The sequence below is a fragment of the Ciconia boyciana genome, chromosome 18 (genome assembly GCF_034638445.1).
Source record: "Ciconia boyciana chromosome 18, ASM3463844v1, whole genome shotgun sequence".
Taxonomy (NCBI): Eukaryota; Metazoa; Chordata; class Aves; order Ciconiiformes; family Ciconiidae; genus Ciconia; species Ciconia boyciana.
Genome location: NC_132951.1, coordinates 4,903,841 through 4,926,302, shown reverse-complemented (window position 1 = coordinate 4,926,302; position 22,462 = coordinate 4,903,841). Strand labels below are relative to the sequence as shown.

The window sequence follows — 22,462 nt, the reverse complement described above, 5'->3', positions numbered from 1 at the left end:
ATTGGTGCTCACTTGACCTAAACAATGAGATAACTGGAACCAACAGAAAACATAAATTTTTTTTCCCTGCAAGTTCAGCTCTCCAGTCCAGCAACAGAAAAGTGCTAGGATGAGAGAAAAGGAGAACCTAGCCTTGGGAGAAGTAGGACAACCCCCTTCACTGATGGCTAGCTGTCAGGCAAGCTCAGCTGCCTTTTAAGAACGTGCCTTCAGCACACTAGTTCACCTCTGGATTAAGAGTCACTTGTTACTACTGAGTATCTTGGCATATAAGGCATAATTTGCTAATTCAGAGGGAAACCACAGTATCAGAGAAAAGTTAAACTTTAGTGTTTGAATTTAAGGAACAGATTATTCTTGCTTTTGTAAGAGACATTCAGGACTTGCTGATAAGCCATGGAAGTAGCTGTAACCTTTTCCCACAGGGCTTTTACACTACAGAAATTAAGGCTTATTAGGTCTTGAAAACTAGTATAGGGAGTGGAGAAAGCAAGGATATCATTAAGAATGCATTCAGCTCCCAGAGCAGCCATTGTCCAGCTTCACTACCTCCGCCTCCATCAAGGGGAGTTTCAACATAATTTCAGACCAAATGTTCCAAGTATTTTTTTTAATCCAAGATGAACTAACAGCTTCCATAATGCCAAGTGTTAACTTCGCAATATATGTCAAAGGTTATTGTTTAGTAAATCTCTCCACTCCTACACTGGTGTGATACTGAGTTTTTGCAGCATGCACAGTACTCAAAGTATCCGATTGAGCTATGAGGTAGCTATTTAGAGGCAGAATTATCAAAGGAGTTAGTTACTTGGAAAGCCATAAAAACTGTTTTGCAATCCAATGGGTAAGTATATGCAAACACTCCAAATTCTGCAGCTAAAGGAAAGACTCATCTTTAAATAGACTGTGGCCAAGCACAAATAAAGTTGTGCCATTTAAAACTCATTTCAGGAGGAAGCAAATTGCATTTTACCTGGACAAAAGAGCTTTCAGTAGTATGAAAAAAAAGAGGGGTTAAAGACATCTAGAAATAGTCACACAGGAATAAATAGAGAGGTGTTATAAAAAGGTCAGGACAAGTGTTGTAAATTTTGGCAAGTAATTTGAACGCTATAGCAATAGTTTACTTTCTCCTCTAAAAGGAGTGAGGAGACAAGGTAAACAGAGGAGGACAAAGATGATCCAGACACCCCTTAAACTGAATACTCCACACGCCATAAGAAGCTCTGTCTCTAAAACGAGTCTTCCATCTGGGGGCGGGGAGGAAGCGCAGAACAGGTTTTCCCAGTGAAACTCAGTTAAAGACAGAGGCAGCACAGCCCCCTCAGAGCTGTGACGCGTTATCGTGCACCACACAACTCGCACTGCTGCAATAGTCAGAGTTGTAGAACCAGGCAGAATCAGATTTTCCAGAGAATTTGCTAAAGATGATTAGATGCTGCCTCTTATTTTCAGTTAGATGAATCACCATGACAGTGAAGATCTTTCTAATACCATCACCAGCAGATCAACTACTTACACTCAAAGTACTCCTGTTCTCATACACAATAAGAGATCACAAACTTCTGTTTAACAGAGAAATCTGTGAGGGCCTCCACTGAAATAAATGTAAAAAGGATTACAAAACAACATCAGCTTGCTTGCTTTCCTTTTGCCCCCATTCTAAGCACAGCACTATGCTGCTGGCAAGCCTCTTCCAGTTTGGGTTTCCTCCAGATATCAGTCAGGGTTTAGATTTTTGCTTTCCTGTCACTATCACCCCGCCCCAGTTTCCCACACCCCTTTATGCCCTATTTGCCAGCCTAGACGGCTTGCAAGAAGACGAGAGCAGCTCAGCCTCCTGCTCTCCTTCCATTTATTCACTCCCAGGGAGAAGCCCAGTTCCCAAGGAGAACTCGTCTGCTTCGCTGCACAGACGGCCCAAAAGCAGCCACAGAGCTCGCGTGAGGGCGGGGGGCAGCCGCTCCCACAGGGACCCGGCCGCGGGGCCTGCGCCGGCCGCCCCCACCCCAGCGAGGAGCCGGGCCCTGGGAGGCAGCGCGGCCGAGGATGCCCACAGCCCCGCCGGAGGGACAGGCCCCGAGGCGGCGACCCCACGCCGGACCGCCGCCATCCCAGCCTGCCCTAGCGCGGCCCAGCAGGGCCCCTCAGCGCGGCAACCTAACCCCCCTCCTCGGCGCGGGGCCCGCCGAGGCGCCCCCTCACAGCCGGCCCCAGCACCCGAGGAAGCGGCCCAGCGCACAAAGGCCGCCAGGCCGGAGGAGGGAAGGCGGGCTGGAGGGCACCCACCTGGTCCGCGAAGTCCTCAGCGGTGCTCATGATGTCGTTCTGGCCCATGGCGGCGGGAGGAGGGTGCTGCCGGCTGCTGCGCGCCTGGGGCCCGGCCTCACTCTCACAGACGGCCGCAGGAAGGGCGGGAGGGAGCGCCGGGCCGGGCCGCGCCGCCGCTCGGCTGCTGCTGCCACGTAGGCCAGCCCTTAAAGGCGCCGCGCGGGCGGCAGCGCCGGCGCACGCGGGGCGGGACGGCGGCCCCGGGAGGGAGGGGCGGCCCCGCCCCTCCCGCGCCGCGCACTTAAAGGGGCCGCGCGGCCCGGCGGGGCAGCGCTTTGAGGGGTTGTGCTGTGGGTGCGGGGCCTGGGCCGCCGCCGCCGCCCGGGAGTTTGTAACAGCGCGGTTTTTGGTCTAAAAGCGTAGCCAGGGAGGAAGGAGAAGTGCTCCTGCCTCTCTCTGCCCTGCTGGGCACCCGCTGCTAACGGCTGAGGGGCCGCTATCGCCCTGGGCCTGCGGGTCCCTCCACACCCGCTGCCCGTCTCACCTCACCGGGAGGTGGGACCCTGTCCCGCCATGGAGAAATATGAGGTGCTGCCCGAAGGGCTGGGCCCTGCCTGGCGGGAAAGTGGGGGTGCAGCCTTGTGGGTGGTGTAGGTGGTGCTGGGGGGGTACGTGGCCCCGGGGAAGGGTTTGTGGCCTAGGGGAGGGGGTGTAGGCACCCCTGGGGTAGTACATAGCCGTGGGGAGGGACCATAAGTGCTTCTGAGGGGTGCGTGGCCTTGGTGAGGGTCTAAGTGGCACTGGGACCTGCATGGTCCCAGGGAGGGAAGTGCTGGGGTGTGGACGGCCCTGGAGAGATGGGGGTGTTCTGCTCAGCAGGGGGGAAGTGAGGGGGAACGTCCTGGAAGGGAGGGGAAGGGCTGTGTGCCTCTTGAGAGTTGGGGTGCAGATAGGGGGGCCTGTGGCCCTGCCATGGGGAACTGGGGGTGCGTGCTGTGTGAAGGGTGTCTGTGAGAAAGTGGTTTGAAGAGGCTTTCTGCCATGGTTGTTCTGCCACTTGCAGCTGAGCAAGTGCCTCAGCGTGTCTCCTCTGCCCTGCAGGTGCTGGAGCAGCTCCAGCCTGGGGCACTGGGCACTATGCTGGTAGTGGAATTGAAAACAGAAAAGGGTGCAGAGAAGAAATACATAATAAAGCAGGTGAGAAGGTGGTTGCTAGGAAAACAAGAGTCCATTGGCATGTTTGCCATCTCTATGGGCCTTTCTGATAGTAACAGACAAAACACGTTAAGCAGCTTGGCTGCTGGGTAAGAGTAGGCTTACATCTTACTGTGCTGCTGCTTTGGAAATTGGAAGATTCAGATCAGTTTACTAGAATATTGAGGTTAAAAGTGGGGAAAGGGGAGCAGCCCATTTAGGTCCATCCAGTGTGTTTTTACCTTAGCTTACTGCTACTTTGACAGTGCAGGAGAAGGACTGTTGCAGACTCATTTAAAGCTCTGTTTCTGGCCGTCTCCCAACAACAAGGCTGATTCAAACATTAGAGATTGGCGCTATCATTGAAAATTTATGCCAATTCATACACAATTGGCAGTCCCAGTCATCTTGGCAAGATTGTTCTGGCTTAAAGTTTGCCTGTCTCTATATTAACAATCTCATCCTTGTCTTTTGTTTGGTGCAGGTTGAATGCATTGAAGAAAAGCAAGCAAATGAGGCCTTGAAGGAGGTATCGGTGCAATTTTTATTTTCTATTTCACTTACAAAGACCAAAGTCTTAACAGAACAAAGTCTTTTATCTACGAGGATTAACTAAGTAAATAGTTGAGATGTAAATTAGGTAGGACTATCTGAGGGGTGTTCTCCCTGCCCTCTGCTTGAGCTCAGGCCAGGATTTTGTATTAATTGTTCCTACATTTGAACATGTAGATTCAAATGGACAGCTGTTCTCAGAGGATAGTCCTTTTTCAGGGTTTGTATTTGTTTTGTGTTGAAGACAAAGAGCAAAGCTCATCCTTTTGGCCTTTAAGCTGAAGGAGAACCTTGGTCTGTTTATAGTTTATTATTAAGAACTCAATTTCTAGTTAACATATTTCATTATATGTTCATTCCTCAGAGTTGGACATTTTTTGATGTGAATGATTTGACTGGTTTTCTTCCTTTGTTGTACTTTTTTTTGTGCAAACTTGTTTCAATGCCTCGAGTAAGAAGCAACATCAGAAATACTGTTAAAATACCAAAATTTGTTTCAACAAAATATGTGAAGTAGCATATAATGGATTAGTCTCACAGTGTCCAGTATGCATGACATCTGCAGTTGAAAGTGAGTGAGAATATGTGTCTGTACAGATGCTTCATCCTACTCAAGAGAAGTGACCTCTTTATGTACCAAGACTGTCTTTACTGATAAAGTTTGATCCAATTTTTCTGCTGATGTACGTGTCTGTTGAAATAAATGCAGTTGTGCCAGCTGGGACTGTGTCTGCTCTTAGTTTTTCTGTTGCACCTGCACAGCCACAAACACAAATATAGGAGAGTAAGTTGAATTCTTTTTACCTTTCACACTATCAGCAAATTTGCTGAAGTAATTGGTAATTGTTAGAGCCTTACACAGAAACCATCTTCAAGGAGATAAGCATCTCACTAGTGTAATCATATTTTCTGAGGTTCAAGCTTGCATAGGGGTTACTGGAAATAATGGCTATGCTAGAAAAATCATCTTGACTTTCATATTCTAAGATATGTTTTCAGGTTTGGATGTTAGGAACTGAAGAAGGAGGCGGTTTACATATCATCTCCCTAAGGATCAGTTTATATCCTTGAATTTCACAAGGCTGTTACAGCATTACATTGAGTAGAGCCTTACTGGAATATTTTCCTTAACTTGACACTTGTGCATGCAAATGTATAACAGAGCTTGCACATTGAAAGAATTTGATCAGATATGCAACATGAACAAGTCAGGAACTGGCTTAGGATATTACTTAAGGTCCTGTTAAGTGTAGCTGACTGTGTAGCTATAGAAAGCTCTCTGTATTTTTTTTATTCTATGCAGGCAATGGATTTGCTAAAACTTCATCATTCAAACATCTGTGCTTACAAGGAATTGTTTGTGACTTGGGATCATGAGGTGAGAATGAAATAGGATTGGTTAAACAGGAATACATGGTTAACGTTGTAGGCATGTAAGCATTTTTGCAGGTTTAAATTTGGGGTCATTGGTGTGAGAAAGGTTATTTGATTTGAAACAAGCCTCCTTTTTTTAACTCCTGAATAAACATACTGAAGAGCTGTGAAGATATATGGATTGGAGTCCATCACATGGCAGTACTGCACACTGACTCACTGATTCTGATGTGAATCAGTGTGGAGTACTGATTTTCATGCCTGCATGAAAACCCTTTTATAGGAGACTATAGGAAGCTGAAAGCCCCGGCTTATTTGCAGATTTTATTCAGTGCTCAGGCAAAATTTGTTTTAATTTTATGATGTATATTTGACTTGAATTGTCCCATATGGCTTCAGATAAGATGCTTGATAATGTTTTTTTTTTAAAAAAAAAACCCAAACAAACATGCTGTATTTTTAATAAAGTAAACATTGTCTCCTCCATAAGATATTAATCATCTCAGAACACCTTGGTATTGGTGAACATAACACCCACCAGTTTGGCCAAGTGCTCAGTTTTATCTTTCTTACTGGATATGTTATTACTTGCAAACACTTAGACAATTTTGGTGTAACATTTTATTACAGATATCATCTCTGTTCCTTTGTCTGGTAATGCAGCACTTGGGCCAAGGAGATCTTTCGTCTGTAATCAAGGAAAAAAGGCAGAATTCAGAAAAAATAACAGACATGGTAAAAAGTACAGAAGAGGCATCTGGTTGAACTGACAGTCTCACTGCTTTTATATTTCTTCCTCTGTATTCCCTCTTTCTCAGTCCTCCCCAAAATCTTCAAAGCACAGTGTTTTGCTGAAGGGTGGGTTTGGAAGCTATCTATCTATTTGGAAGTTAGTGTGTTTATGTTACACTTTCATGTATATTCCCCTCAACAGGTGATTCTGAATTTCCTGGGACAGATGGTAGATGCTTTGTTTTATATACACAAACAAAATATTTTCCACAGGTGAGTAGAAATCTTGTTCTCTTTGCCTGATAGGTCATTGTTCTTTGCAGTAACTGTTGGTTCAGCACAGCTGGTCACTTAGAGGCAGGGAATTTTACTGTTCAAAAGGGGGAGTAGGAGTTAGAAATTCTGGACTTCATGTATAGATTAGTTTTCTGTGACTTCAGAAAAGTCATCTGTTTCTTGAGTTTTGTCTAGAATTATCTGTTTGAACGAGGTGTTCTGTCTGTTTTTTGTTTTGAATGTGCTAAAATTCTAATATTAATTTTAATATTAGAATACTGACCATCTCTATTAGTGCTTACATTTTGGTGGCTGTGATGGACAAGGTATACCTTGTCCATCTAAAATAAGAGTGAACCGTTGCATTCTATGTTCAGATAAAACTGTTACAATCACAAATTTTAAAGCATTTCCCAGTAAAAGAAGAAAATAATTACATTTCAGTTGATTATCACTTGTATATTTAAAAAAAAACAAACAAAAAACCCCCAAACCCCTTACCACCACCCCACCAACCCTCCCAAAAAAACTTCCCAAACCTTCTGATGTGTAAAGATGCTGGGAACCTGTAGTTATATATCATTAGACTCTGATTTCACAGGCTGACAGAAAATATTTGTGTTGCAGAAATCTCAAGCCATCAAACATACTTGTGACTGGCGAAGCATCCTTCATGCTTAGCGACTTCAGTACAGAAACACTTATGACAGATGAGTTGAAATGGAAAATAAGAGTGGAAGAAAGTAGATATTTGTTTTACATTTTTTTACTTTATTTTTAAAAGATTCAGTTATGGTGAATATTTTTAGTCCTCAGAGAAAAACCAGCCAAAGAGGAAAAAATTATCTTCCCTCCCCCTTCTCTGCATTATACTATTTGTCTTCTAAAGTATGAATAGGATATTCATAGGCAGTTGCCTGCAGCATTAATTGTGTTCACAACTGAAAACTATAGATATGTCTGAGTCTCAGAACTCTGCAACAGATAGAGTTGGAATCCTTTTTAGCTTGATACACATGCAGTGACATCTTAGAAAATTGTTCATTAGTTATCGTGTGTTTCTTAGTCTTTTGTGGCATATGACCAGTAAAAAACGTCTAATCTCTGCAGAATCTCTAAATTATTTTTAGGCACAAACAATTGCCTGTAGTTCATGCATGTGCAAGTAAAAACTGTGTATAGTTCAATGCCAGCAACATTACGGTATGATTCTTATTTCAACAGATAGCAAGTCTTGGATGGCTCCAGAAACATTTGGTTTTTCTTTTACTGAGAAATCTGACATCTGGTCTCTAGGTTGTATTCTACTTGACATGATGACCTGCTTTGTTCTGAATGTATGTAATAATGTTTCATTATAGATTTAAAATGTCAGTGGCCCACCAGGATATCTGTAAACGAGTGTGTGAAAACTCTTCTGATACTATACTCTTTACAGGCAGAAGAGATAACTTCATTACTGCAGGATATTAGACAGGATACCAGCTGTCTTGAGGGAGTTCTGACACTAATGCAAAATGGAGATAACAGCTTTTTGCCTTTATTTCCAATTTTATTTATGATGCTACAGATTCAGCCCAGCATGAGACCCACAGCAAAGTGAGTTCTGGATGCTTTTCCTTTATTATTTTTTGTCCTAAACTCCACTTACCTTCACAAAAATGGAATCGTTAGCTACTGTTTGAAAGACACTGAGTCAAGGTTGCTGATCTTACTGCCTCAACAAATGGAGTTTTTAAAGTCAAAGACTTGGTGTTCATTCAGAAGTGGGCATTCTGATATGCGTAGGTGTCCTTTTTTGAAGAGTGACATTCTAAAATCGTTATACACAATTTTACAAGCCATTAGCTTGAAGCCTAAGCATGGCTTGCTCAATGTAAGCTCTTTCATTAGCTGTTTTGAAGTTAATTGTGTAAGTTCTGTCAAAAACAATCCAGTCTTCAAAGAAGTATTGTTTTCATTTTGATGTAAAAAGCTACAAAGCCTGTAGAATTTTTTCGGTGACTTACCAGTTCTAACTTATTTGTACTGCTTTTGTCTCTCATAATTCTAGGGATCTGACTGATGTTCCATTTATTAGGGAATGCCTGACTGTTGCTGGTGTCTCTTTAGTAAATCTGAAAAAGTCTTTGCCTCCCAAAATAATAGATGTGCTCCTTGAGGGAGGAATCGAGAGTGTTCTAGGTAATAAGGAAAATGATTAATGTGATGGTGATTTTCATAGGAAATAAACCCACATGTTTTCCAGTCAGCATATATTCTACTTGAAAATGAATTATTGGGCATTCATTTTACTTGAAATAAAATGGGATGCTATTTGGAGGAAGGATCACTAAACAGCCTTTTCTATAACCTCATAAGATTACTAGCCATACCTACTGCACAAGTTAAATGGGGTCAGAGATCATTCCTCAGAAAACTGGGGAGCCCCACTTATTTTGTCTGCATTCTAACATGTTTGCCAGTTTATGCCATCTTAATCTGAAAAGGCTATCAGAATAATGCCTTTAAAGCCCTTGTCCCTGCTCTGATTTAATATTCCAACAGGTCCCCAAAATATATAATGCCAAATACAGAGATTATAGGGGTGAATCATAACACTTTGTAATATTTAAATGTTTGATGCATTAGGGGAAAAGTTTTTCCATTTTCAACAATCACAAATTACATTATTTTCATTTGTATCAATTCAGATCTTGTACAAAATAGAGAAAATTTGAACGATTTTTATAAGTGTTTGTATTAAGTAGTTAGAAGAATTTTCTTGTTTTATGTAGAATTCATGCAAGCTTTCTGGGATATAGAAGAAGCACAGGCTAAAGCCGTTCAGCACCTTGCCAGCTTTGTAAGAGATAAAAGTGGTAAGGCACTATTTTATTAATTTTTCTTCTGCTCTTTCCTTACATTTTGAGATAACAGGAAGAGGAAAAAATTCTTATGACAATAAACAAGAATGAAATTGCTCTCTTCCTAGTTCTCATTGTTGGAACGTACTGGAATAGGCCACTAGTTGATGTGGTTGTGTTGGTACTTGTTTTGTAAATGCTTTTATTGAACAGCAGAGGTGTTTTACTAGATAAGAAAAATGGGTACTGGAAGAAAACTTAGTGATATTTTAATTGGCAGCAATGGTGAATTGGCAAACTGACATTTGAAGAAGGTAATTCGTATCAGCATTGGGGCAACTTGGGGGTAATGCCTAGGGCTATAAGACTGATAGACACATGTAGCTTCCTTTTGCTCTAGTTTTTGTGTGTCTAGTAAAGCTGCGTGAGTGAAGACTGTATATTTTCTCCCAGCATCTGTGCATTTTTCAGACTAATCTTTCAGATCAAGATTAGTATTTTCAAAGCACTGTGTTAACTCAGTTATAAAATGCGCTGCTATTTGAAAGCGATAGCATTTTCATGCTGGCATTGGCTTATGATGTTAAAGCGCAGAGGTGTTCATATCAGTAACCAATAAGGAAAAAGAATAATTTACCTTTTTCCTTAGAGTTACCTGTATCTTCAACTCTGTTACTGAAGAAATCTTTACTCAGTAATACAGCAGGCTTTGGTTATAAATAACAAAATGAATGGATCTTTGATTTCTCATTCAAACCTATTGACAGCAATACAAGGCTGTGTGCACATCTGACTGACTTGTTTGGCACTTCTACACCATGGCTTACCATGACTGATGCTCACATCTTTGAAGGTGCTCAAAATGGATCCCTAAAAGCCATCCAGTGTGTCCTCAACATTTTATCATAGATTTGTGGATTCACTGAATAGCTGTATTAGCTATTCCAAAAGCTCAAAGTCTTCCTAGAACTAGGAGACCTGCTGAAATACTTTCCTCCACAGGTTCTGAAAAACATGGGTTTGGGCTCGTGCACAATGTTCTACCACACAACTTGCTACATGACCAGTGAATGATGCCAGTGTGACTTAATGAGGAACGTGCTGGCTACGCTTGGCTTGCATAGCCTTGCAGCTCTCTTAATAGAGGCATTTCCCATAGAGACTACAGAATTCACTCTGTATTGTTCCATCTTGACTTGCATTTTGTTCTCTTTGATTCAAGAGCGTTGTTCTGCCATATCACATCATCATAGGGACTCAAATTTGAGACTGGAACTCTTGTGTTTTGGAGCATAGATACCCACTGAGCGTTCTAAGCAATTGACTGTGTAACTGAATGCTGTCTCAAATAATTTATTTTCCCTGCAGCCTTGCCCTATCTGCTAACAGTCACAGAATTTATCACTTTTGCCATGAAGACTCATGCAGATTCTCTCAAGTTACAAGTAGATGGTTGCAGTTTACTGCTTGAAATTCTTAGTCAAGGTACAGTTATGAGACTTCCAACTTATGCTGGGTAATACAGCCTATCTCTTGTAAAGTTAGATGTAGCAGATAAGGTTTGAAATAGGTCCAGTAATGATTTTAGGGGATAAATTTAAAGTAATAGAGGAATTTAACCAGCTTTAAGAGTCTGGATTCTCATGGACTTTCTTCAGGACTGGCATACATGAATTCTGTGTTAGTGTTAATTTAAAATACAGGCTACTGATCTTAGGCTACCAAGTTTGTTTTCATGTTGTGTAGAGTGTTAGAGTGCATAAATAAGACTCTCAGTGTTCTGGTATTGAATTTCAAACCATAAAAGTATGTTTTGGTCTCTTGTGTGGTCCCTGCTGTCACTTTCTTGGCAATTTACCCCAATTAACACCTGACAATGATACAAGCTTGAAAATAGTAAGAGTTGTGTTTCACAAAAAGAAAATTTAAACTAACTTTTGGATATGTTATGTGAAGAAATACAGTTAATTGCATGTTTTACTTATGCTGACAGCAGGGGGTTCAGACTTCATTCAAAGCCACTGAAATCTTTGTTCTGTTCAACTGTTTACTTTTGACAGCTCTAGAACAGGATGTGGTGATGGCCCTGGATGAGAATGTGACCAGCTTTCTGTTAGACACAGTGAGAAAACACTCTGAAAATGAAGAGTTACTTTCGTTGGTCTGCACATTATTGATGATGATTTCAGCCAGTGGTGGGTCACCTTGTTCATTTTTGGGAAATATTCTTATGTTTCTACTTTTATAATCCAAGATATAATGCAGAACTTGTGACTTCACTGAGAGATGTGGATGTCTGTAGGTATTAGTTTAATAGTGGTAAGATTTAGTAATACTTTGGTAATAGTGGTAAGATTTTTTTAATTATTGGTAAGATTGACTAGATATTGGTAATGTAACACTCCTGAAAGTATAAGATACACTGCTGAGGCTTCAGGTGCTTACAGAATTGTATCTATTAGAGTGGTCCTGTATTTCGTCTTGTTTTGGGAACAAGTACAAACTGTGCAAATAGTAGTGCTTGGGAAAATGAGGGCATGGAACCTGGATTTTATTTTTGGCTGTGCCATGGTGAATTGAAACCATTCTACTTAATTTCTCTACTTTGGTTTTTCTCCTGAGATTGTAATTGCTAAATGTTTATAGTATTTTTTTACTTGTTTACTTGTTTTCAGTGTCAGTTCAACAGTCATCAGAAGACCGTTTTTATAAATGGTTACAGAAGGATTTAGCAGCAAGGGGATCATCTTTAAAAAAAAAAAGTACAAAGTGTCATGTACAAATAAATTTACCATCTAAGACCAAACTATTTTTATACAGTGTTTCCTAATTCTGAAGCTAAGGTAGCTTGAATTGCTAATGGAAAACATTTGAAAAACAGTAATTTATACCCTCTCAGTTCCTTTTCTGCTCTGTAAATTTTGGATCTGTAAGGAAAAAGGATGGCCAAACATCAGTTTGAAAGGGTCACTTGTGCTAAACACTATGCTTAAGTGCCTTTTGTTAAAGAATTCGGTCTGTTCTCTTGCTTTCTTTTGTCCAGCTGATGGTATCATGTTACTGGTTTGTTATCACTGTTTAAATATGGTTAGTGGTGCTGTCTGTTTCAAGGACAGCGAGTGGGACAAAAATACCAGAGTCCATAGAATTTCTCTTTCTGTGTTTTTTCAGAAGTTGCTGCAGAGAATCTAAGGAAAGTTGGAGTAATTCCAGACCTTCTGTCAATTTTAAGAAATTTTCTTCATAATGAAAAGATCTGCCTCTCTTGCTGTGGAGTTCTCTGGAGCTTGGCTGTGAGTGGTAAGTAGAACACAGCAAGTATTGTGCCTAGACTCATGTGACTGAAAGGCAGCAGGTATTGTGCCTAATTGAGTTCAGACATTCCTGTTGGTGGGACTGTTTTTTTCTTCTTTCTCCCATTCTGGAGAGATGTCTCCACAGCACTACCAGAATAACTTTAAGTGATCCGGAGTTAAATGAGAGAGAACTAAAAACTAATGCAGACTTTTTAGCAACCCTTTTTGTGGTAAGGTGTCAAAGTCAAATCTTTACTGTTTAGGCAAAGATGTGGCTTGTCAACAGACTGTCAGAAATGAAAGGGTACACGCAGTTTCTGGTTTGTCAGTCGTGGTTTTGCTCTGCTCTTAGCAGAGGGAGTGCAGTGCAAACAGCATATTAGATTAGGTATCAGAATAGCATTTGGAATTAATAGCATCTTATTTCTTTGCATCACACTTCTCTTGGCAGCGCTAGGCTAAATCTTGAGTTGGACATCTCCTAGAGACTTGCTTTTCCAAAATAAATGTGATTGGCAAGGTGCAAGTGTACTCTTCCCATTGCCTTAGAACTAAACCAGCATCATCCCACAGTGTTGGAGAGCCATGGGTGATTGCTTGAGCTGACCCCTTCTTACGAGACCACGCTGCGAGTTTAGGGGATTTGTTTCTGTGGCATGTTCTTGTATAGGTGTGTGGTGTTCTAATCGTCAAGGAAGGCTGAAAGCACAGAGTGTGCACAATTGGACTTTGTGTGTTTTTATTCCCTCTGTGCAACAAACTGCCCATTTGATTTATGTGACCAGCTAAATATCCATCCTGCAGACCATATTCTGTCAAAAAGGTGGTTATTTTTGGAGGTTTCTTGCTGTGATCCCCATGTATAATTTAAATGGCAAAGAAACCTAGTTCCTGGAGAAGTTCAGCTTTCTGCAATAAACACTATTTGTTAGTCCTGTAAAATTTGATTTGTTTTTGTACACTTTAAATTCCTTCCCTTTGCTGTTGTCCCATACTAAAACAATGTTGCATTACTCCAGCGCCACCACCCATTAAGGTTTTAACTGATACAATTTGATATACAATGTGCTTATGATATTATTACTTGATTAAGTCTGCTTGATGCATTTCCTTTTTGTTATGGTGATTCAGAGAATAATGTAGACCAAGCATTGCTGAAAAGTGCTGTCCCTGTTACCTCTGCCGTCCTTCAAGAGCACCTCCAGAACGGAACAGTTACGGAGTCAGCTTGCTCGGCTCTATGGGTGTTGTCACTCCAAGGTGTGTTTTCCCAGCCTTCTTGTCCCTTGTGCACAGAAAAGGCTAGTATGCCAAACACATCTGTGTCAGTGGTGATCCTTGAAATACAGGCTGCTTGGCCTTAGCAGGCTCTGCAGATGGCAGCAGAGTTAGGAACTTGATCCTCTCTTAACTGGTCTTCCATGCACTTGCTCTCTAACGTTCCCTAATGAAGCTATTTTTGATGAGCTGTAGCAATTATATAACTGGATACTGCTGGTGGTTACTGTAATGATGGGCAGCTACAAGAACCTCGTTGTGCAGGGCATTCCCTCTGGCTTCTCTCAAGACCAAGAATCCCATTTGTGTTACTCCTTTGAACACAGCATTAGTGTTGTGCAGCATGGTCTAGGAGGGTTGTTTTTATGCCATTTGCTTTGTAAATTGGGAATGATATTTCAGATTAAAAAATAAAACGCATATGTCTCTCATTAGCATATGCACTAAGGAATGCATCCTTGCAGTACTACTCTTGTCTTATTTCTTCCTCGCAAGAATATTGCCATGTGTTTACCTACTGCCCTGTGCTTATACCATCGTTCCACTAGGAAGAGCTGAGTAAAACACCCCAAGCAATCTCGTTTCTAGTACCCACCAGCAGAATAGGTTGATTATTCAGGACTCTCCGTTCCTTTTGGCTTGGAGAATGAAAGGGAATCTTGACGTAGAAGATGTATCAGAAATTTCTCCTAGACCCCTGGATCAACTCATAAGATGTTATTGGGCCTTTTTTACTGCAATACAGGTTTTCACATGCTTTTTGTAACTTTTGTTGCATTATTAAAAAGTCATTTCAGAAACAGGAGGCAGAAGTTGAAATGCTGATGAGTGTTTTAAAGGCTTTTCAGTATTTTGAAGTTTTGGGAGTTTGTGTGTTGTGTGGCTTTTTATTTGTTTTTTGCTATTTTGGTTTTTTTTTAAAGGTTGCTTAAGTGAAAATGAATATGAGCCCACAACAGCGCTTCTGCTGGATGCGCTCAGGATGCACCTAGAAAGACCAATGCTGGTGAAGAACGCCTGCCTGGCATTAGCAAGCCTTCTAAGGCTATCTGGTAACATTCAGCAATCCTTTTTTTATTAATTGCAAATCGGCTCAGAAGTAGATGTTTCTGTATAGTTCAAGAGTTCATAGTGGGATTGGGATTGGCATCCGCTCTCCCGAGTTAATCTTTCCTTGCAGGACTGGAAGAGAAAATAGTGAAACTGGAGGTGCAAATTTTTTCTTCCCGTGCACCCAGCATGCATGTATGAGAAGTATTAGATCAGCCCAATCTGATCCATTAGTAACTCGAGAGTGTTTTGTTACTTATTTTACAATGAAGTTGTTTCAACTGTGCAAATGGGTAGAGCTCAATCAACGTGAAAACAGTAAACATGAAAATATCATTCTGCCGTGCATGACAGTGTCGGCTCCATATATGGTCTTCTACTTGTTGCCCAAATATGCTTCAGAATAGCTTTTAGGAAGGCTGACAATAATGGACATGACTTCCTGGAAAAATATTACATGTGTGCTAGCTGGAGCAGGGGACTGGAAAGCAGGTAATGCAGTCTGCAGCTACCAATTAGCGCAGCAGTGTTTGTCTCCCTTTCAGAAATATCAGCTTTGAGATTTATAACGGATTCAAAAGGCAGTGGAATCAACCAGATCAAAGATGCATACCACCTTCACTTTGATGATCCAGAAGTGGTGGAAAATATCTGTGTGCTGATTAACGAGATGGTTCAGTATGGTGAGATGGTGGTGGTGCTTGTCAAGTATCTTCCTCTCCCCAGCCCCCAAAAGATAGTAAAGAAAACCGTAACAGCAGCTGCTCAGGGACGTGTTAGTTGCTCTCAGGAAAGAGAGAATATATTCTCATGTATCTGAGAAAGGAGGATGAATTGGAACAGAGTTCATCCCACTTCTTGAATAATTATAAATGCCCCTCTGATATTATAATGTTATAACTTCATCTTACTTGCCTTCTGTGTGTGTAGATCTGTCCCCTCCCTGCTCTCCTTTAGCTCCTGCTGAAACCATCGGCAGTTGTAACTGTAAATTATCCTGTTCATTTACATTACAGATGACGTTGTGCTGGATATGCTGTCCCAGAAAATGGAAGAACTGCTGTCTGAAATAAAAAGATGTTTTCCATCTAGCACGGTATGTAGAAGTCACTGTGATAATAGGGTGGATGCTTAGTATATTGTTTCTGGTCATGGATTTTATAATTCTCAAATAGCTGGAATTACGTAGTGCAGAAATTTACAGAATTATGTGTATATGGGGTGAAGAGTGAGAGTTCAGAGTAAGAATATTTCTAACTACTGAAAACAAGTAGTTGGAAGGTTTTTTTTCTTTATGCTTTGTGCTGTAATTTTTTAAAACTATGTTCTGGTCTCTTGCAACATTGCATTGCATTAATTTACTACATTCTTCACACTAAAACAGGCTAAAGTTTACAGGAATAAAGTATATTACATCCAATTATTTTTGCTTTGTAAGTGACATCCTTAAAAACCAAACAACAAAACTAACCCTTGTGACAGTTTGCCTGAAGATTTAACTTACATTAAGTTCTAACACGTAGTCATACTGAAAAAATGTAACTGTTGAAACACCAGAAACAGCAAAGTTATCAAAGCTATTTAATGTGTTACACTAGTATTTCCTTTGCAATGGCTTGCCATCAAGAAACCAGTAATTAGAAGTTTGTTCATCAAGCCAATAAAACTGGTTAGTATTAAACTTTGCTCTTTTTAGTTACGCATTTAGCCAGCTTACATAATTTGTCTCAGACAGTTACACGCAGACTTGTTCTCCAGTGTCTCCCACAGCCATTGCCTGCACCATTTTAATGAACACTGCAGCTATAAAGTAGTGCAGAAAAAAGAATCACAAAAGAGAAGAAAGCTCCCTCTTCTGTTGTAATTTGTTGTTCCCTGTGTCCTCTGTTGACAAACAGCACAGACAGACAAGACCAGAACACTCTCTCGTTCTGGCAATAGTGTGCGACATGCAACTGCTAAATCTCCAAAACCCATTCCTCCTTACCTTCCAGTATCTATTTAGATTATTTAAATCACAGCATTAGTATTCAGTCTGGTAATTGCAGTTGTTTTGGATTTTGCAGAATCAGACCCCACCACTCACTTTAAAGGCTTATGTTAGACACAGTGTTTTTATTAATAAAGGAATATAAAACTAAGTGAAGCAACAAGGTAATCTATTTGACAATTCTCACATTTCTCTCCAGGAGATAATGACCCTTGTGGATGCAACGCTTTTGAAACTGCGGAAGTAAAAGAAAAACTTTTTTGTATAAGAACAAGACTTGTACACTTCTGGTTCAGATATAAAAGCTTGGATCCTCCAGAAATATTTTAAAACATTTTTGTCACCAGAAAGATTAATATTGGGCCTTTAATAATATATAAACAGTTATATATTCTGTGGATTTAGGTACCACAACTGTGAGACTAACAGCAATAATTAATAATTCACCTGACTTTGTAGACTTTTAAAATATTTGAAATAAAGCTTTTAGTCTTGGGAGTTTCAGCAAAGCAATGACAGTTTCTTCCTTCATCTATTGTAATTTAAAAACACTTTTTTTTAAACTTATTCAGTGTATATTTTCCTTGCAGAAATTGAACTGATTAAGTACTTCACAAATGCAGGCATTTGTTACAAGTATTGTTTAAACACGGTGGTAGGCATTAGACATAGGAACCATCCAGAAAGGGGATACTAGCAGTATTCTTGTACAGCAGCAGTCACGTACCAGGTTAGGAAGTATTGTCTTCTGATTGATTTTATGAAGTAGCTGCTGTCAGTTCTGAGTTCTCTCTAAATTTGCCCTGGAATGTGACATGAAACCAGCAAATGCTGCAGATAAAAACATAGTGTAGAATCATTCAAGTTTTACAATTTTTGTTAGATTTGTTCTTCATAGCAGCTTCCCATTTCTTTTTCTCTAAGGTGTACAGTCTCATAGCTGCTTGTGCATCCTGAATCTAAAAGAGAACAGAACAAACAGGAGGCTTAATGAAACATAGCTGACATGGTTTAAGAACATCATTGTTAATAACCAGCTAAATCTTCCATCATTTTAATACCGCCTTTCAATTAACGTTTCATAATCTCTTTCTAGATTTAGGTTCTGTGACTAGTGGAAGGGGATGAATATGTGTTCAGAATGCACGGCCCACCACAAGGCTATGCACTTCTTCTGATTGTGACTTGGAAAGCCATAATGAAAAAATACTCTCGATAGTGTCTTGGAGATACCCTCATAATTTGCCCTGCTTTTTCGGTTCATTCCTCTATTATATCCTCCTGTCCACTGAAAGAAAGGAACTAACTGCTGAGATTCAGTAGTAGGCTCTCACACTATTTTATCCAACCCACCATAGTACAATGGTGCAGAATGCTGCTTTTAAGGTAAGCAGTCGATACTTGAGAATTACTTTTTTCCTCTGGGGATCTTAAAATAACAAGAACTAATATTTAAACAAAATACTGTTGACTTGTGCAAATGAAGTTTATGAAAATAAGGCAATAATCCAAGAGATATGAGACATGTAACAGTAAGCAAGCTTAGATGGCAATCTTACTGCATGCTGGTGTCCAAGCAGAGCTTGCTAACTTTCACCGAGAGGCTAGAATGAAGCCACAGCATTCTGGACGGAAGCCAGATCCTAGAGCTAATGCATAGTACCTTGTTGATCTACCCAAAAATGTATGTTCTGATGAGATACATACCGAGCAGTGCTCTGATGTCTGCACTTGAACATTTAGCAGTCTCTCGCAGAGCAGTTTCAATGACGGCCGTGGATTCTAGAAATAGAAAAGATAGAATCATGCTGTCTCACACTAGTTGAAATATATATATAGATGTGTGTATATATATAAAAATATTAGTGTAAGTGTATTCCTCAAAGTATAGCACATCTCAGCTTCTACCAGTGAACTGTCAAGAAGAATTAATGAATTACAAGATTTATGCATGCACTGCTGAGAGGATTTTATGTGTATTACCATAACCCTAAGATTTATGTTTGGAGTCCTTTGTTGTGAGAAAGAAAACCTGAGTATATAGTTATGAAACTTAAAATATCTCCCTATAATCTGAACCTTTACTCCTGCAGTCTAAGCAGAAACTTGAAGCCAGATATTTTTTTTAATATCTCTATGGAATGATACTATTAAGAAGAACACATAAGCCTTACTGTAAGTAGAACTGTACCGTCTTAGTCTGCTATCCAGAAAAGCATTATGAAGAACATGCAAGTGCTAAAGAATGGGACAGCCACTGAATTTTGTGCACAGGTATTACTGGTAATGTTTGTACTGAACTAAGGAACTTACTGATATATTTCAAACACTAAGTAACCATTCAACTAGACTAGTATTTTCAAACGACAAAAAGCAGGCATCCCTGTTTCAGGTAGGAAAGAAGGAACGGGGTCAGGCAGGGGTAAGCGTAGGAGGAGTGAGCTAGCAGCTGGGAGTCAGCAGCTTGAGAGTCAGTTAATTGAGGTGCACCTTCCTGTCAGTTTCTTACCTTGACTCTCTGTCTGAAAGGCTTGTATCTTTGTGTGTCACGTATTTTCTTCTTAGGGTGATCAAGAAATAGGACCTAGAAGAAATCACATTTTCCAGTCCAAAGCGTGCTGTTGCGTGGAAACTTACACAGTTGAATGTAGGGCTTCCTGCTCTTTCCTTCCATGCGTTAGAAGAGACAGTTCAAAACCATGAATGGGCAAGACCAAGATCATCCAGACACTGGCTGGATTCAAGAACCACAGTTCTACTTAGTATGAGAAACAGAAATGAATCTGGAGACACTGCCTGTAGAGACTACCTGCAGTGCTGGTACAGCATGACACAAGATACCTGTCTCTGGGGGCTGAGCTTTGGGGGGCTAAGCAAAGCATGCAAACAGTTTCTTCATAATCCTGTTTCTTTCCTGGCTCTTCAGTAAGCAGATCAGTGCTATTCGCAACAGAGTTTGGAAGCTGAAGAACTTTAGTGGGCGAGTGACTAGGGCTATACTTGGTGCAGCATGAAATAACAAGAAACTGAGACAGGTGATAAAGCTGTAGTTTCTAGGAGTTTAGGTGTGTTCGTCAGAACCACAAAGATGTATTAAAGTTAATAAATCTTAAATTTTTGGAGCCTTGTCTTCAAAATAACAAATCTGCAGCCGTGTACCTTTAGATCATTGCGTAAAGCATGTCCGACTAAAATCCTTCCGTTCAAGATGTCAGCGACCTCCTTCTGAACAGTTTTAAAATCTTCACCTAAAACCACCACACAATGAAATGCCTTCCATTAGATGCAGAAGACAACTAAGCAAACTACAGTCAAAACACTGCATCTTCTTTGTGGAGGCAATTGCATCCTTGGGACTGTAGCTATACAAATTTGTACAGGACACTAAATCCTCTGCTTGTTACAAGAGCATAGAGAATTCTATAAAGAGCATAGCACTAAAAGGAAATAAATTTTCTATTATTCCCATACCATAATCCATGAGTTAATTTCTTCTAGGGCATTAGTGACCACTCTGTAAAAAGTACTTCTTCCCACAATTTTTCTTAGCGTTCAGACTACGTTTTGTTTTATGTTTCCCAAAATAGGTCTAAAATTTTTCCAAGCCAACGAGGCTTCTGTGATAGCCTGTTAAATTCTCCCTCCTTAAAGAACATTTTGGGGGAAAAAAACCTCCTACCTGTATTTATATTCTCAGGGCGTATGCCACTAACAGCTGTTCTGTAATCAGTCACCTCTTCTGTAGGCTTGACATACTTGTCATAAATGCACTTTCCAAACTGGTTCACGATGGACACACGAGCCACAATACTGTCTTCACCCTTGGGTCCCACTCCCACCATCTCACAGTCCATGGCTACAGCTTGTGTCAGCCTAAAAGACAAAGGACAGCTTGGTGACACCTCTGTTACAGGGAATGCATAGCGGAGTTCACAAGGTTCACGTGTTGATAGAAATGGGGAAAACTCAGCAGTTCGTCTGTCAGCAGACACATGGAGATGTCAGCGTATGCTGTGCACCTGGAAATCACAGTTATGAGAAGATAATCGTGATGCCTCTGCTGCCATCCTTCCTGCTGGCATGCCACTCACCCTTCAGAAGCCTTTTCTTTAACCAGCACCTGCTCCACAGACTGTTTCGATTGGCCTGTTTCGAGTCCCAGATTTCTTCTAGCAATTTTTGCTGCTTCAGGTCCTATTGCTGCTTCAATATCTTTTGGATCAACGTCATCAAACCAGATTTCAGCCCTGGTAAGTACAGATTTAATTACATATAACAGTCTTAAAGCGGTCTTCCATTTACATAGTGTAGGAAAAGCTTATTTATTTTTTAAATCATGAAATTAACTCTGTGAAAATTAGTCTAGTACTGTCACCTATGCAGGTTTGTTGCTATATCTGAGGAGCAGGGGCAGCATGCATCTTATTTCTCACAAAATTTAGTCTGGAAGAGTGCAGCTGTTTTGAATGTACTGCTCTGTGCTCCTTAAGTACACCTCCCAAACTAAATAGTCACATGCATGTATCATGCCTGAAGTACTCACTCTTTGGGTTGCTGCTCCGCACATTCTTCAGCTTTCCTCCTCTTATGTTTTATATCACCTTTCTCCTTTAAAATGTTGCCATTTTTCTTTTTTTCTTTGCGGCCTTTTCTGTCGCTTTTGGTGCCATTTAAATTCTTATCTGTTGCAACCCTCTTGGATTTAGGCTTAGCCAAAGGAGGAGTGTCTTTAGCAGAACCATTGTCCGTTTTATTTGTGGGTTTGGACTTTACCACATTCCCGTTCCCATTGACAGCTGCAACTTCTTGGCTATTTCCCACTTTGAGTGGATGCTTCTTTTTGGTGTATGTTTGACATGTAGAGAGGGACTCGCTGGAGCTATTTGCCTTTTGTTTCAGTAGCTAAAATGACAAAAAAAAAACCCCAAAAGGATTGTCTCCCTCCATTTCCGACCCCACCATGGTTCCCAAGGGCTCCTGGCACTCTGCCCCGGTGCCAAGTGGCCCTGCACTCTCTAGCTGGCCTAAGGGGAATTACCTGCAACGGGACGTCCCGGATCCCTGCCCGCAGCACTTTATTTGTTGACACAAAGATTATTATGGTGTTTTTAATTACTACAGACAACGTGGGACTGCATTCAGAGAACGACAGCGCGGCCCCAGCCCGCCCCGGGCGGCTCCCCCGTCCCAGCCCCCCGGGGCTCGGCTCGCCCAGGCGCATCCCCCCGCTCCCCCTCACCTCCTGCAGCGCCTTCCAGTTGGAGGAGAACTCCCGGGGGCTGCGGGGGGGAGCTGCCACCGCCATCGCCGTGTCGGGGCCTTTCGGCGCGGCCCCCGCCGCTGCTTCCCCAAGGCCGCGCCAGACCTTCCTCCTCCTCCTCCTCCTCCTCCCGCCCTTGCTGCGGGCCGCGACGCTCGGCCCCGGCGCCTCGGGCTCCGCGGCGGGGCTCTGCTTCGCCATGCGGCCTGACCCCCTCCGCGGGGCCGCCGGGGCGGGGGAAGCGAGTCCCAACCGGTCCGGAGCTACCGCTCCCGCCACGCCGGGGCCGGGCCCGAGCAGCGCCGCACCGGCCCGGCGGGGAACGACGACCCGCGCTTCGGTT

General features: G+C 41.6%; 3 protein-coding genes across 7 annotated transcripts in view; 1 reads left to right on the top strand and 2 right to left on the bottom strand.

Moving 5' to 3' along the window:
* The window catches only part of SURF4 (surfeit 4), a 14,194-nt gene extending 11,702 nt beyond the window's left edge, over positions 1–2,492 (bottom strand). Inside the window, exon 1 of the mRNA XM_072882713.1 lies at positions 2,290–2,492. Coding sequence (XP_072738814.1) covers positions 2,290–2,337 — 48 coding nt within the window. The 5' untranslated portion in view covers positions 2,338–2,492. The remainder of the gene's footprint in view (positions 1–2,289) is intronic.
* On the top strand, positions 2,457–17,192 carry STKLD1 (serine/threonine kinase like domain containing 1). 5 transcript variants are annotated; one of them, XM_072882704.1, is made up of 19 exons: positions 2,457–2,859; positions 3,373–3,468; positions 3,950–3,994; positions 5,321–5,395; positions 6,022–6,126; positions 6,326–6,396; positions 7,027–7,142; positions 7,624–7,736; positions 7,838–7,998; positions 8,453–8,583; positions 9,177–9,260; positions 10,614–10,730; positions 11,306–11,440; positions 12,417–12,545; positions 13,673–13,801; positions 14,743–14,871; positions 15,415–15,552; positions 15,886–15,965; positions 17,059–17,192. In XM_072882704.1, the coding sequence occupies exons 1-19, from the start codon at positions 2,845–2,847 to the stop codon at positions 17,104–17,106; spliced, it is 1,917 nt and encodes a 638-aa protein (XP_072738805.1). In that variant the 5' UTR covers positions 2,457–2,844; the 3' UTR covers positions 17,107–17,192. The 5 variants fall into 5 exon arrangements, with proteins under 5 accessions (XP_072738805.1, XP_072738807.1, XP_072738806.1 ...); XM_072882706.1 differs by lacking the exon at positions 3,373–3,468; XM_072882703.1 differs by lacking the exon at positions 2,457–2,859 and having other exon boundaries at positions 3,244–3,468; positions 8,480–8,583.
* Positions 16,963–22,453, bottom strand: REXO4 (REX4 homolog, 3'-5' exonuclease). The gene is made up of 8 exons (XM_072882707.1): positions 22,099–22,453; positions 21,403–21,761; positions 20,951–21,106; positions 20,539–20,732; positions 20,019–20,107; positions 19,369–19,443; positions 18,567–18,641; positions 16,963–17,818 (listed from the first exon to the last, which is right to left on the bottom strand). The coding sequence occupies exons 1-8, from the start codon at positions 22,318–22,320 to the stop codon at positions 17,720–17,722; spliced, it is 1,269 nt and encodes a 422-aa protein (XP_072738808.1). The 5' UTR covers positions 22,321–22,453; the 3' UTR covers positions 16,963–17,719.
* Between the last annotated feature and the right edge of the window lie 9 nt (positions 22,454–22,462).